Source organism: Emys orbicularis, chromosome 1, assembly GCF_028017835.1.
Source record: "Emys orbicularis isolate rEmyOrb1 chromosome 1, rEmyOrb1.hap1, whole genome shotgun sequence".
Lineage (NCBI taxonomy): Eukaryota > Metazoa > Chordata > Testudines > Emydidae > Emys > Emys orbicularis.
Genome location: NC_088683.1, coordinates 163356771 through 163372606, shown reverse-complemented (window position 1 = coordinate 163372606; position 15836 = coordinate 163356771). Strand labels below are relative to the sequence as shown.

Here is a 15836-nt window from a genome sequence, read left to right as displayed (position 1 = left end):
CAAGTTGCATCACCTAAAACTGTAACTTGACATTAAGAAGTGAGGAGACAGGTTTATTATGTGCCATTGCAGGAAACCTGAAACTTCATGGCCAGTCAACATTCCTTTCCTGGATTATTTTTCTGAATTATGAAGGGTGGGAGAAAGTGCTCAGGGCATATGTCCAACAGCGAACCAGGGCCACTGGGAGCTGCGGGGGGCCGTAGCTGCAGACGGTCATCAGCAAAATGTCTCGTAGACTGCAATCAGATTACCCAGATGGGCCACATGCGGCTCGCGTGCTACAGGTTGCCCACCACTGCTCTTGGGGCTTCCATGTGCTTCATGGAATCTCCACAGCCCCACATGCTGTGGCCCCACTCCCTGGCCAGCCTCAGCCTGCTCCCACCCTTTCCTATGCCAAGGAATGAGGGAGTCCTCAAAGGGCAGCCCTATGGCTGGCTCCACAGTGCTTATAGCAGAAGTGGGTCTTTTAGGGCCCCTTTATACCACTCCAGACCTTTTACTTGGTGCTGAAGGGCTGGACTGGGGGTGAGGATCTCAACATGAATTTTTCAAGGCACCCTCTGTGTGTCTGCTTGATCTATCACACTGGGCTGCTCTCTGCCCACAACTGCTCCAACAGCGAAGTTTTACCCACAACTCCCTTTGAAGCCCCTCTAGAGAAACTGAGGCACAGAGACATTAAGTGACTTGCCACCGTGGACACCCAGCAACAGAATAAGGATTAGGATTCAGGAGTCCCTTGCTCCCAGTTCCCTGTTCTAACCACTAGGGAACAGTTCCCCAAGCCATTCTCTACTTTCTCTCTCGATGGATCTTTTATCTTACTCTCCCTACACAGGACACTCAGGAGGAGGCAGAAGACCTGGCAGCCAGGGCTTTTGACTTCAGTGAGAGTTGCGTGAGCACATAGCTGAGGGCAGAATTTGGCTCAGAGTGCTAAATACATGAGGAGGATGCTCACTCTCTGGTTTTCACTGTGAATCTTGCTCATCAGCTCTTGCAATCTCCTTTGTTTCTCCTCTTTCTCCTGCTTCAGGGGCTTTGGTGTAGTGTGAGACAGGCCCACCGCTGCCAATTTCTGAGCTTTTTCTAATTCTTGCCTCTTCCTCTCTCTGCAAGTAAGACAAACACCAAGAACCAAAGGTAGACAGTAAATAAAGGGAGTACTTCAGTATGGGTCTCACCCCCTTCTGAACCAATCCTGTGAGAATGACCTCTGTAGCTTTGACAGATGATAGCTACTGAAGCCCAGCCTTTATAGAGAACAGGGGTAGCTTTGGGATTTGGGTGCCCAGTGCCTATGAGTTACACAAATTCAACACAGTCAGGAAGGGTTCCAGTACACAGCAGTAAGAGGGAATTGGGATGTCAAGAAAGCACATATGGAGAACTAGGATCTCATAAATGCCTATGGAGATAAGTGGCCATCGCAGTGCCCCCTGGGGACTGCAGCACTGTGGAAGGTATGAGCCCTATGGAGCTCCTAAGCTCAGCAGAAGCAAAGACTCTGCCTCTGCAGAGCTTTGAGCTCCATCGGACAGGCACGTTCTTTCCCCTCTCTAAAGAGAGGATGTCTCCAATTTTAAATGCCAGAGTTTTGACGTATACAAGCTGATAGATGTCGGCATTTGATTCCTTCTTTCAGTCTGTCAGCTTCTGTGATGTAACTAGAGACAGTAATGTAACTAGAGACAGTAATGACGCTGCCTCCAGGATTAGTCATTTAAAAATATATACGTTATGAGAGGTCAGGGCCCCAGGAGGCAGTTTTCCTTTGAGACTACCCTGTCTTCTATTTTTAGAGCGCTCACTGCAGCCAGAAGCTGATGACTGAAGAAATTCCCTATCATTTGGGGTTCATAGGCCCTGTAGCCCAAATGACTAGATGGAGCTTGAGTTCCACTCTCCCTCCCCACCCCATCTTACATTCTTCGTGCTTCTCCCATGATGTGCCTCTTCTCTGCCATCTCCTTCCGCAGCTTCACCATCTCCCGCTGGATCTCCTCCTCCTCCTTCCTGGCCTTCAGAGCCTGCCTTTTGTTCTCCTCCTGCACTCGCTGCTTGGCCTCAGCCAGGGCTAATTTTTTCAGGGTCTTTTCTCGTCTCTGGAGCTCTAGCTCCTTCTGACGCCTTAAACAGTTTTCTTTAACCTGGGAATCAAGAGCACAGCAATGAGTCAAGGCAGCGGTAGTGACAAGAGTTATATCATCTGAAGAAAGGCTTCTGGGAGTCTCTTTGAACTGAGAGGGTGGGTCTCAGTCAGGTTGCCAATACACAGATGGCCACACCACACAAAATCTCATTCTTTCTTTGTACTCCCCCATTGATTGGTTCATTTCCACCTATCTCTTGTCCTACACTTAGACTGTAAGTTCTGTGGGGCACGGACTGTCTGTTTGTTCAGTGTTTGTACAGTACCTAGCGCAGTGGGGTCCTGGTCCCTGGCTGGGGCTTCGGGGGTGTGATGATGATGATAATAATAATAATAAAGAAGCTGTCATCTCTATATTTGGCATTAACTGGATATGACTGTGTTCTTAGGCACACCATTGGGGGAGTGGGATGGGGTATGTGAACCCCATACTGGCCAGGAAGGGGTTAACAAGCTGCAGGGTCTACAATGAACCCCACCCTGCTATACTTGTTCTCGAGTCAGGCCTGGAAAGAGGAGTTAAAAAGAGGGAAGCAGAATGGCAGCCTCTGTATTGTGTGAGAAGCCTGGTTGTAGCCAGGAGCTGATTGGAGGCTATGGTCTGCTAGAGCCTCCCTGTAGGAGGACAGGCCTGATCCTGACTGTGATTTAAACGTAGAATCATAGAATATCAGGGTTGGAAGGGACCTCCGGAGGTCATCTAGTCCAACCCCCTGCTCAAAGCAGGACAGGACCAATCCCCAACTAAATCATCGTCAAGCCTGACCTTAAAAACCTCTAAGGAAGGAGATTCCACCACCTCCCTAGGTAACCCATTCCAGTGCTTCACCACCCTGCTAGTGAAAAAGTTTTTCCTAATATCCAACCTAAACCTCCCCCACTGCAACTTGGGACTATTACTCCTTATTCTGTCATCTGCTACCACTGAGAACAGTGTAGATCCATCCTCTTTGGGCATTAAGGTAAGCTGCTGCAGCTGGGGTCAGCCTGAAAGCAATGGGGCTGTATGCTGAGCCCAATGGGCTGAAGGTTCTTTTGGTTTGTATTTATGTTGGACTTTGACTTGAGGACTCTGCCACCCTGGAAAGTGTTAAAACTCCCTCAGTGACTTGGCTGTAGGGCTAAGCCACATCCTTAACTGAAGAGTGCTAAACTCTGTTGGGGAAACTGAAGCAGAGCGGCTGCAGCACCATATCATGTCATAAGAGGGTTACAGGGATGGCACCTCTGTCACGGGGGCTCAGGATTAATGCTTCTGAAGTCAGTGGAGTTATACCAGTATAAAACTGATGTAATCAAATATCTGAATCAGTGTCACGATCTCCCTTGTTGGTAGTCTTGTCAAAGGAGTCAAATTCTGAACATATCTAGTGAAAATTAGTTATTGCTTAGGTGCAAGTGATCATGACTTGATTACACTTGTGTTCACAGAGTAAAATCCCAACCAGTAGAGTGTGTATATGTCTGTATATATACACTGTGACGTTATCTGATTAGAGCATGACCATTCAAATCATTGTTGCTACCACTGTTATATAATTGCAACAAATCTTATACAAAGTGTGACGCATGGCCAGAAAGGGTTAAGCAGCTTGCAGGCTATTTGACCCAGGTTCAACCTTTAGGAACATATTGGTAGATAATGTTTGTGTTTTTGTGTGTTTACATATATATTGTTGGAGGTTAACAATGTGATCAAATAGTCCCTGTCTATGATGTATTCTGTTAATTCAGAGATCAAAAGGAAATCTCAACATTTAAATGAACTGAAAACATAGGGTATCGCTGTATTCATCTCTCTTTGAAATGTATAGCAAATCACCTGCGAATGGTGGAAAACAAGTAATTGCCTTATGTTAATCCATGCAGCTAATTACCGGCGATGCTTAGGAAATGGGTTTCAAAGTCTCCATGATTGCCTATTGTTCGCCTAAGGACTCCGACCTGTCAAGAGAAGGCTTGGAACTGTATAAAAATCCCTTGGGTCCTGATCCTTTTTATCTCAGATCTGGTTGATGCTTCAAGCAGGGGATGCTTAAGCCAAAAAGCTGAGATCTCCAGTCCTAATCTGGTTCACCCTGAATATGAACATTGGACTATAACCTATGGACTAATTCTGAAAGAACTCTTTGCAACTACAAAGCTCACCATCCCTACTATGAAACTGATCTCAGAATTTTACTCATGTCTGTATGTATATTGATCTTTTAACCAATACTCTCTTCTTTTTTTAATAAATTTTAGTTTAGTTAATAAGAATTGGCTATAAGCGTGTATTTGGGTAAAATCTGGAATATTAATTAACCTGGGAGGTAATGTGTCCTATCTTTTGGGATTGGTAGAACTTTCTTATATGATGAATAAGATTTTCAGTAATCCTCATCATATTTCACTTGGGTGTCTGGATGGACGCCTGAGGCTGGGTTGCTTTAAGGGAACTGAGTTGTTTGTTTCTGGGTAACCAGTAAGGTATTATAGAAGCTGTTTTGTGCTGGTTTGGTAAATCTAAGTATTGGAATATCCACCCGCTTTGGGAATTGTCTGCCCCATTCTTTGCAGTTCACCCTAATTGAGTGACCTCAGCGTGGATACCCTGGGATTACTTATACACACACACACACACATTTGGTGCTTTAATAGGACCAATTTCAGAAAGCTGAAAACAATTATGAAGCAAGTCAGCTGGGAGGAAGAATTTAAACAGAAAACAGTGAATGATAACAGGAACTGCCTAAGACCACTCTACCAGATGCCCAAAAAGCCTCATTTGACTTTGAGGGAAAGTGAAAGCAGCAATAAAGAGATACTACATGCAACAAATGGAAAAAAGGAGAAGTTGACAGTAATGAATATAACACATTAAAGGCTAAGAACTGTAGAAAATTGGTAAGGGAAGCAAAAGTACACACAGCGAAATCTATGGCAAATTAACAGTTAAGGATAGTAAAGAACATTTTAAAGTATATCAGAAACATAAGGAATATGATACAACATAAGATAACTTGCATCCAAGTTTGAGGAACTTTCTGGATCATTAATGTTGATTTTTAATAAGTCATAGAAATCTGGAGTAGTTTAAGAGAACTGGAAGAAAGCGAACGTTGTGCCAATAATTAAAAAGGGTAAACGGAATGACCTGACTAATTATAGGCCTGTCAGCCTGACACCTATTCCAGGCAAAGTAATGGAATGGTTGATATGGGACTCAATTAATAAAGTGTTAAGAGAGTAATATCATTCATGCCAATCAACATGGGTTTATGCAAAACAGATCTTGTCAAATTAACTTGATCACCCTGGAGGGTTACAAGTTTGGTTGATAAAGGTAGTTGTATTGACGGGCAGAGCTTGTGAGGCCATACACTCAACTTTCTTGAGAGAGACAAGATGGGTGAGGTAATATTTTTTTGAACCAACTTCTGTTGGTGAGAGGGGCAAACTTTCGCACTTACACAGAGCTCAGACCTGAAGAAGAGCTCTGTGTAAGCTCAATAGAGCTCTGTGTAAGCTCAACTTCTCATCAATAGAAGTTGGTCCAATAAACCTTGTCACACACCTTGTCTCTCTAATATTCTGGGACCAACACAGCTACAACACTGCACTCAACTTAATGACATTTCTGTGTTTGCATATATGTAATGCAATAATGATCAATTCCAAAATTTATGCAAGTGTTCTAGGCATCAATGGGCAGAACCCTACTGCTTCTGAAGGAAAATCAGGAAAACCAAAAAGGGGAAAATGGAAGACATATGGAGCCCCTACCATCTCTTTAGCACAGCCACAGCTTCAAGCACCTCTGCAATTGTCTATAGATCAAACAACAGCTTCCCGCATAACACCACCCCATCTCAACTCTGCCTGTCCTCCCAAGAGAATTTAACATGCTGACATCTTGAGAAATAATTACTCTCCCTGCTGAGAGCTGTGGAACAGCTTTGGGATGGATGCTCAGCCAGAGGGAGAGGAAAGAAAAGGAGACTTCCTTCCAGCCTCCTCAAAGCCTGCTCCATGGTGTGGGGAAGACACCAGCTGTGCACCCATCCCTTCCATTCTGGGAGGAAGAAAGGTACTTTGGGAAGGAGAAAAAGGAGAGATACACAGTGTATATTTTCACTGCAATTAGACATCCATGGCTGGCCTGTGCCAGCTGACTCGGGCTCACAGGGCTCAGCCTAAGGGGCTGTTTAATTGCAGTGCAGGTCCCAGAGGTTGGGCTGCAACCCCAGCCAGAAAGTCTATCCTGCAATTAAACATCCCCGCAGCTGGAACCCGAGAGCCCCTGGCATGGTGGGGGAATGGAGGGCCTGGTGTGGGGGCAAGGAAGGGTAGAGGGTGTCAGGGAGTCCCTGAAATAGAGGGGGGATTGGAAGGTGGCATTCAGGGAGCTTGTGGGACAGAATGGAGGCATGCAAGGGGAGCCTGTGGTGTGCAATAAGGTCGACCTACAGACAGAGTGTGAGCCCCCTAGTGTAATATACTTCGACTTCTGCAAGGCTTTTTACTTGGTACCATATGACATTTTAATTAAGAAAATAGAAAAATGCAAAATCAATATGGCACCCATTAAATGAATTAAAATGTGCCTAAATGGTAAGTCTCAAAAGGTAACTGTAAGCAGGGTTCATCATTGAGCAGGTGTTTCTAGTGGAGTCCTGCATCAATTGGTTCTTCACCCTACACTATTTAACACTCTTATCAATGACCTCAAAGAAAACATAAAATCATTACTGATAAATTTGCAGATTAATACATAAACTGGGAGAATGGTAAATAATGAAGAGGATGGGCCACAGCTATAGAGCAATTTGGATAGCTGGGCACAAGCAAACATGTTTTAATATATCCAAATGTAAGGTCATATACAAAGAAACAGAGCGGAGGTCATATTTGTAGGATGTGGGGATTCTATCCCGGTAAGTAGGTACTCAGAAAAAGACTTTTATTCTAGTCTATATAGGTTTTTATACCGCATTCATTGCCATAACATCTGAGCACCTTCCAGTTGTGCATTAAGCAACATGACTTCACTTCTGTCATCCTCTCCCCTGGGGGAAAATCCGTGTGCAGTGAAGTGTCTTGTTCTGGTATAATGTTTTTTTTAAATTAAATGTACCCATTGCTATGTGTTTATATTAGAGAAGGCAAGGTCAAAGAACTACACCTTGCACTTGGAGCAGAAAGTGGTGAAGTTTGCGATAGTTCTTAGTTCCTGGGTGAGTCCATTCAACAGTCTCAGACCCAGAGAAAGTTCTGTCTCCCACGCCGACAAACTTTACTTTTGGTCTTGAGAGTTCCATTGTGCCAGAGGAGTGTAGTTGTTGACCATGGTCATCGTCCCAAAGTGTTAGATGATTTTTTAGATATCCTGGGCTCAGGCCATGGAGTGCTTTGAAGATGAGGACTGAGTCCTTGCACTTGATTCAAGAGTCTATGGGAAGTCAGTGTAGAGAGAGGAGGGAGACAGGCTTGATTTGCTCGCAGTAGCCTGAGTGCTAAGGAGATGTGCTGCAGCGTTCTGTACTAGTTGGAGTTTCCTAAGGGCTGAGGCTTCAAGCCCAGCTATACTGCATTAGTGTCATCCAGCTGTGAAGTGACAGAGGCATGAATAACAGACCAGGTCTTCATCCACCAGCATGGAACGGAGCTTGCTAATCCAGCAGAGACGGTAGAAAGCTTTACTCGCAGATGCTGCTATAACTTGGGGGTCATGGTGGGAACATGAGCTCTCAGGGTGATGCTGTGGCCCAAAGGCCTAATGCGATCTGAGTCGAAGCTACACAAACTCAGACTAGAAATAAGGCACACATTTTTAACAGTCAGGGTAATTAACCACTGGAACATGTTTCCAGAGGTGTGTTGAACTCTCCACTACAGGAAACTTTTAAATCACAACTGGATGTTTTTCTAAAAGATGTGCTCTAGTTTAAGCACAGCTATTGGACTTGAAGCAGGAATTCATTCAGAGAAGTCCTATGACCTGTGTTAGACAGGAGATCAGACTAGATGATCACAATGGTTCCTTCTGGATTCTAAGTCCAGAAATCAAGAGCCGAACACTCCTAAGGAACTCCTAGGGCAGGAGTGAGGTATTTTGGTGGGGAAAGCTTGCCCTGCTGCCTGTGGTGTACACTCTTCTGTGGATTTATGAAGACATCAGCATTTTGGGCTATCAGTCTTGTAGTTTCCACCAGTGCTACCGTCTCATTTTTTAATTTTTTTTTAAAGCATAAGCAGAATGTAGAGGGCCTTTCAGAGCAAGCACAATTTGAAATAGATGGTGGCAGAAGCACAACAAAGGCCACCAGACCAGTAACTGGGGCACACAGCCCCAGAGCACAGGAGGTTTAAAACTGTAGGACGGACTCCCTTTGATGCTATTGCAAGGTGAAGCATTAAAAATCATCTGGTTTTGAGACAGCATCAGAAATGACTGAACATTCCTTCCCCCCCCCCCCCCAAAATGACTGAAATCAGAGTATGATGGACACTGTAGCTATCTGTGAATCTCTTGTACTAAGCCTACAGGACAACTGTATAAGTTGCATATGATTTCTAGGGCCCGGACCCTACATCAGTGCTCCACAGTTCAAATGGAGGGCTGGATTAGAGGTAGGGTGATGTGAAAGCAGCATCCCATATGTAGAACAGAGCCCCACGCTGTGCGGTCCTCTGTGTGCATTGGCATAAAAGGGCCAGGTAAATGGCAGCATAGAGGGACACTTCAGCAAATAGGCTAAAATTGCCCAGTAGAACAGCTACATAGCCACTTTGCAGCCTGGGCGAAGGATTTCTTCCCCCACCCATTTGCCCAGGTATGTGAGATGAGTACTAACAGAAGGATTAGACCTTAATGCTTAAGAGGTTGGTTACTGAATAGGGAGATGCAATAAACACTCTGCTTACTCCTGACTTGAGCAGGGAGGCTAGCAAAGAACAGTCACTTGCTGTCCATTCCTGGTGACCAGATGTCCCAATTTTATAGGGACAGTCCCGATTTTTGGGTCTTTTTCTTATATAGGCTCCTATTACCCCCCACCCCCGTCCCGATTTTTCACATTTGCTGTCTGGTCACCCTAATTCCTGGAGTGCACAGATCCTTACAGCCCTGAGCTAGTGCAAATGCTATCCTCATTCACAGAAATGCCTAAACCTTTTGAGAACTGTCCTAATCTGTTTGCATCAATTATATCATGTGGCAATGAGTTCCACAGGTTAATATGTTACATAAAAAGAGTGTTTCCTCATATCAGTTTCAATGTACTGCCTTTTCCTCACCTGCTTGTGTCTTAGCTCCATAGTAATTCGTGGGTCCCTTGTTTTTTTCTTTTCCTTGATTTCTTCAATCCTGAGGTCTTCCAATGTCCCACAATCTACCACTTCATTTTGCAGAAGATGCTGCAGAAAATCCTGAACAGTGGTACTTTCCATTTCTTGTTCCAGATAACCACACAAATCTATAACAAAGAATCCAGATCACCTCACACTAGTTTGTAATTAACAAACCCCAGAGCCTAACGCCATCAAGCATAAACTGATTAAACAGAAAACTGCCCAGTTTGTGAATGTAATCCTGATGAAAGAAGCCATATTGCTTGCACTCCATTTAGCCTCAAGAATCTAAAGCAGTCTCAAATTCACTGTTTAGATGATGATGATGATAATACTTTCCCAATCTTTACTGCCCTGCATCTTAGGATCTCAAACTGTTGCACAAATCTTACAAGCCTTATAGCCCTTCTGAATTAGGGAAATATTATCTCCATTTTACATAAGGAGCAAATGAAGCACAAAGAGTTTTAGGCTTATTTCTGTAATGTCTCACAGCAAGTTAATGTCAGAGCTGGGAAAAACCAAGGGCTCTACTGACCCTGGTTGTTCCTAAGGAGACTATTACCTTGGTATGTACATGACTCCTGGCTTTCAAGCCTATGAACTAACCACTGTTATCCCCAAACAGTCTTTAAAAATAAGTTAAGAAATGTTTTGTTGTGCTCTCACCATCAAACCTCTCGTACTTCAGAAAGCCAGCAGGGGCCTCTTCAGCAGGGGTAGAGTCAGCAGCAGCATCTCCAACATTCTCTTCTTGGTCACTTTCTAGCTCCAGTCTCAGTTTGGAATTCATCCAATCATTGAGCAGCTCCTGGGCTACGGTGAGAAAGGGATCAAGGGTTTTACTAGGATTAGAAATATCATAGTAAGTTTAGGACGGCAAAACTCTGTCCTCTTAGGATCGTTATGCAATGTGCTATGCAGTTTGTTTAAAATGACTGAAGGGTGATCTGTAAAGGAAAAACTCATTGGGTGGGTGCTTTCCCACCTCTCCCATTCTTGATATGTGAGTAGGCTTGAAAGGTGGAGGGTTTTTTTATTTCTCTTTGTGTTATATGCATTAGAAATTGTCTAGTCTGTTTTTCCTGCAAGACTCTCTGGACAACAAGAGAACTATTAAGATCATGACATCATGGATACCAATAAGGTGAAACCTGATTGATAGATCAAGTGGTTTTTTTTTTTTTTTTTAACTGACTCCTTAAAACGTTTAGTTTTTCACTCACGTTCTGATCCTGCAAATATGTACATGTAGCCTCAACAGGACTACATATGGGCATAAAACTAAAACCATATGTAAGTCTGGTAGTAGGAATGAGGCCATGGTTTTTTTGCTAATACTTAGTTAACTCAAATGCCTGACAAACAGTTGGAAGAAAAGCTTTTTTAAAAAAAAATACAAAACCCTACTCCTTTAATTAAGAACTAAGAAAGCACTCACTCCAAGTCTCTCTGGTACTGCAACTAAGTTATACAATAAAAACGATGGAGGATATAACTTAGCATTCCACATATTTCTAAGAAAAAATATAAGCAACCTTTTAAAAAAACAAAGAACACCACCACCAAAATTTTCCCTTTTTAGGCTTCTTTAAACACTCTATAAAAGTTCAAAAAACAAAAAAGACACAAGTACTCAGGCTTTTTAATCCCTTTCAAGTCCTTTTATCCCAACTTTCAGTCTATAATTAGCCCAGTTTAACAACAACAAAGTTTATTCAATAAGAAAAACAGAAGTCAGTTTATCTTATTGAGGCTGTGTCATTCTTGGACAAGAGAGTGCAGACTCCTCATATTTGGAGTAAATGAGCTTTAACACTTTGCTTATCAGTATGTTTCTTAACATGGTGGGGTGACTGCAGATAATCAATATTCTTATGTATTATAATTGTGGTGCATAGATAAAAGGCTTACAGGCAGTTCTGGAACACTCATAAATAGATTACTATATGTAAAAAGAAGAAACACACAAAGGCAGGGGAAGAAAAAAAAGAAGGCATCTTTCATATTTTAGACACTTGCAGAGAGTTTGCTCCATCTGTGAGAGACATTTGACATTATATACAGAAATCAGAGTGTACACAGATTTATTCATCTGTGCTATTAATAGTGCCTCATATTATTGCAAGTGAAAGAACTGACTCTGAATTTATTAGAATGAGAACTCTCAGAGACCTTATCTTTCTATTTGTTCAGTACTGTGCCTAGCACATTTTTAGGTGCTGCAAAATAATAAACATTTATAAAAATCCAATTTGCTTCCAACTCTTTTTACTGTCAGTTTAGCTTTTGCATTTCCTTCACTTTGGACAGCAGAAATAATTGAAGACAGTTTCCCTTTTGCTTATAGACATTTAAGTTTCAGATTTGTAGTTCTGCAGGGTTTGGGATGCAACATTGCACAAGGAACATTTATTTATTTGGGGAAAAAAAAGAATGGGAATGAAAAAGATCAAATAAAATTATTCATAGATTTTAAGAGACCATTTAGGTCATCTAGTCCCACCTCCTGTATAACACAAAATTTCAGCCCGTTACTCATGTATGGATCTCAATAGCATGTGTTTGACTAAAGCATATCTTCCAAAAAGGCATCTGGTCTTGATTTGAAGACTTCAGGGAGAATCCACCACTTCCCTTGGTAGTTTGTTTCAATGGTTAATCAGCCCCACTGTCAAAAATGTGTATTTCTAATTTGAAATTGTCTGACTTCAGCTTCCAGCCATTGATTTTCATTAGGCCTTTCTGCTCTAGATTAACGAGCTCAAATCTAACCCATATTATGAAATATTTCTATTTGGTCTCAGGTTTTGAAAAAGACTGGTGATACACAAATCTACCCATTGGCCCAGTTGGATTTCATAGGGTTCCTTTAAGCAGCTCTGGGCTAATGCTATTCAAACTCACCTTCTGCATAAGCCTCATCATGATCCTGCAGCTGCTCTACTGTTTCCAGATCCACCACAGGACCACGTGGCCTTTGAGGATAAGCTGACTTTTTAAGGGAAAAAGCTTCAGAAACAGCAAACTCGGAGGCTTGTTCCACTCGCTTTAAAATAAATAAGCGAAGAAAAACATTTCTTATAACTTGCGCATACTCAGTTTCAAACGCTACAGATTCCAGGTCCTGATCCTGTAAGATACTCTGGAGGAGTGGACCCCTGCATGTGTGCAGAGCACCACTGACTTCAGAGGGAGCTGCATGAAATAAGATTCATCCATATATATATATATAGAGAGAGAGAGAGAGAGAGAGAGGACTGGAGCCCAAAGCATTACTACAGTCTCATGGGCATGATGCTATTGATAAGGCTGAGATAGCACTTACATGATCAGATCCTGTCCTTAGGTGCTTATAACTTTCCAAAAATGTTACCCCATGGGGTGGAAATTTCTGAGGTTTGTTTTCAGGCCAGAGGCTGTGGTGGATTTGTTTGGGACAGAGATAGATTTAGGCACATCCCATTTGGTTGTTTTTAAGATAAATAATTGGGGGTGGGGGAGAGAAGGATTACATAAAATCTTCTGATGCTCAGATCACTGAAAATGAATAGTTAGTCTTGAATCAGTATAGCACCTTTCACCCTGAAAAAGGACAAAGGGCTTTACAGATTGTATCTAAGGAACATTTCACTCTCTGGGGTTTGAGCTGGCCAAAGGCCCCCACTGACCCCAGGCTGCAGGCCCTTCTGTGTTAGAGGAGCTAAAACGGTAGCAGAAAATTTCAGCTTTTGTTTTTTAAAATAATGCATTTCTAGACCTCGTGAAGATAGCATTGAAAACATAAATCAATCAATAGGATTGAGGAAACAAGCACAATGGGGTGTCACTTCTATAGCAGAAGGACCTAAACACACTCACACATGCTTTTTATAACAAAGCATGTCCTAAGCAATCATGAAATCCCTCCCCCAAATTCTCAGGCTGACTTTTAGCATAGCAGGGTGATAACAGGGAACAGAGATGTGTTATAAGTAGGGCTGGGGCAGACAGATCCGTGTTTTATAAGCCCATGCCAAAATGTTAAGGGGAGCTCTTATCATGCAAGTGCTGTCACCTGCATGCAACTGCTGTCACCTGGAATGTGGCAGCTGTTTGACAACCCACAGCAACACTTCACAACAGTGCAGGATAGGATGTACAGAATACTGTAAGCAGGCCTAACTGCTGGGAAAATGCAGGGAAGCAGAATGTAATTACCAAACTGGAATTTGGCCAGGATACTTGAGTTTAACACCCAGTCTTGCAAATGGTTTCACAGGATTTTTTAACAATCACTAGTAGTCTGGACCTCAAATTTACATTTCACACAAAAGAAGGCACCACCAGTAGCATAGAGACCTTGTGCATCTTGCCAGGCATTGGCATAGTATGGGCTCTAAATGAACAGTACCATCTACTGAATCATGAAAACCACATCCTGCAGTTAGCTAATTTTTCCTGGATGCATCTTATCCAAGTACTCACTGGTTCAACCAAGTACTAACAGGATCACAACAAAAGGGAATATGGACTGCCACAAAAATTTGCTTTCTTTTGAAACTTCACATTCCTCATGGACTTATTACATTTGACATGTCTGAAGATACTTGATTCATACATAATTAAGTTATAGTCATTGGTATGTTGATGATCACCAGCTGTGGTGGCAGATGCATGTTGTAGACATAGGGAAACCAGACACCCATCAATTTACTCCCTCGAATCCATCAAGCAATTATCAGATGGTACCAACTTTTTGTCACAGTCAACCTGAACTGGATGTAAACATAAGACTGAAAGGCTTTCTGTCCCACTTCCATCCCACTGAGCCTGCATGTTCCCTGACTCAATTACTTTTCTGTTTCACAAGTTCATTTGCAAATGACCTTACCTTGATCCAGTGCTCCACATTATCAGAGTCAAAATTTGGCTGGAAATAAGATGCAAAATGTTAACTTCAAAATGCTTTTTTGCTCACTTTTAATTCTCATTTTAATGTTTCCAGGCCTAGAGCCAGTCACTTGAGTACAATGAAAAAGCCTGTGCTCTTTCTCCAGAAATATTACTCCTATCCTCAAACAACTCCCCATGTTTCTCATTCATTTCTGAATCAAACGGTCTTGTGGTTAAAGCACTGGATGAGGACTTAAGATGTGGATTCAAATCCAGGCTCTGCCACAGATTTCCTATGGACTTCACTGGCACTACTCACATGCTTAAAATTAAGTATATTTGTAAATCTTTGCAGGGTTGGAAACTAATCACTCTTTGCCTCAGTTTCCCATCTGTAAAATGGAGATATTTCTTTTTATCCCACCCTTTGTCTGTATTGTCTATTTACACTGTTAACACTTTACAGCAGGGACTGCGCAACATCTAGGACAATGGGACTTTGATCTTGGTTGGAAAGGGCCTCTATAATTCAAATATCAATAACAGTAATAATACTGCCAGTTAAAAATTGCCCTTCTTGTTTTTTAAAATCCACCATATCATTGGTTTGGGGCTGACAGTGTTGCCAACTCCTGAGATGTTATCACACGCCTCACTATATTTCATGTTTTTCTTAAAGCCCCAGCTCCTGGAGTCAAGTGATTATACAGGAATCTCTGCTCTCATTTCAAAAACATGAGGGATTCCAGTCCTAATGGTGGCCAAGAAAAGCTTGAAAACATGACTGCAGTGAACCCAAACACTCAGAAACCCGAAGGCAAAGAAAAATAAACGCACATTTGTTACTGTTAAAAGAAATCTCATGATTTTTAAGCCAGTCTTGTGATTTCTGAAGGCCTGGGCTTGGCCACATGCCCTAGTTGGGTAAAGCTGAGCACAGGAGGCACCTGCCGGCTTTGGCCTCCATTGACCCTGGGGCGTGACCCGCCACAGGAAGGCTGGGGGCAGGGACCCCAAGGGGCCCCAGTTGCCTGACCCCGAGATTCCTCTGCTGAGCAGCACTGACCCCGGGTGGCAGGGGGAGGAGCCCCCTGATTGGCCAGGGCTGGCCAGGGTGCCCCGCATGGGGCTGACAGTGACCCAGGGAGACCCCTGATTGGGCGCTGGTGACCCCAGGGTGGAACACGATTGGGCGCTGGTGACCGGGGGCGCCCCATGGGTTTGCTGGTGACCCCCGCGTGAGCCCCCGGGCAGGCTCCGGGATTGGGCGCTGGGGACACGGGGGGGGGGTGACACCGCTCCCTCCGTTACCTTGGGCCTGGCCGCGGTGGTGAGGCGCTGCCAGCGATAGAGCTGGGACCTTGGCGCTGGGAAGGCCATTGCCAAGGCTCGGACAGAAGCAGCATCCCCACCCCGCCTCAGCCACACGGGGGGAGAGGAGCCTTGTGGGAAACGGAGTTCTCCATTGGAC

The 15836-nt window shown here is 43.4% G+C and overlaps 1 protein-coding gene across 1 annotated transcript in view; it reads right to left on the bottom strand.

Moving 5' to 3' along the window:
* Positions 1 to 15785, bottom strand: part of CCDC191 (coiled-coil domain containing 191) — a 35677-nt gene extending 19892 nt beyond the window's left edge. The window contains exons 1-7 of the mRNA XM_065414359.1: positions 15677 to 15785; positions 14364 to 14402; positions 12398 to 12539; positions 10160 to 10306; positions 9437 to 9615; positions 1933 to 2156; positions 968 to 1118 (exon numbers count right to left, since the gene is read on the bottom strand). Coding sequence (XP_065270431.1) covers positions 968 to 1118; positions 1933 to 2156; positions 9437 to 9615; positions 10160 to 10306; positions 12398 to 12539; positions 14364 to 14402; positions 15677 to 15745 — 951 coding nt within the window. The 5' untranslated portion in view covers positions 15746 to 15785. The remainder of the gene's footprint in view (positions 1 to 967; positions 1119 to 1932; positions 2157 to 9436; positions 9616 to 10159; positions 10307 to 12397; positions 12540 to 14363; positions 14403 to 15676) is intronic.
* Positions 15786 to 15836: the final 51 nt, after the last annotated feature.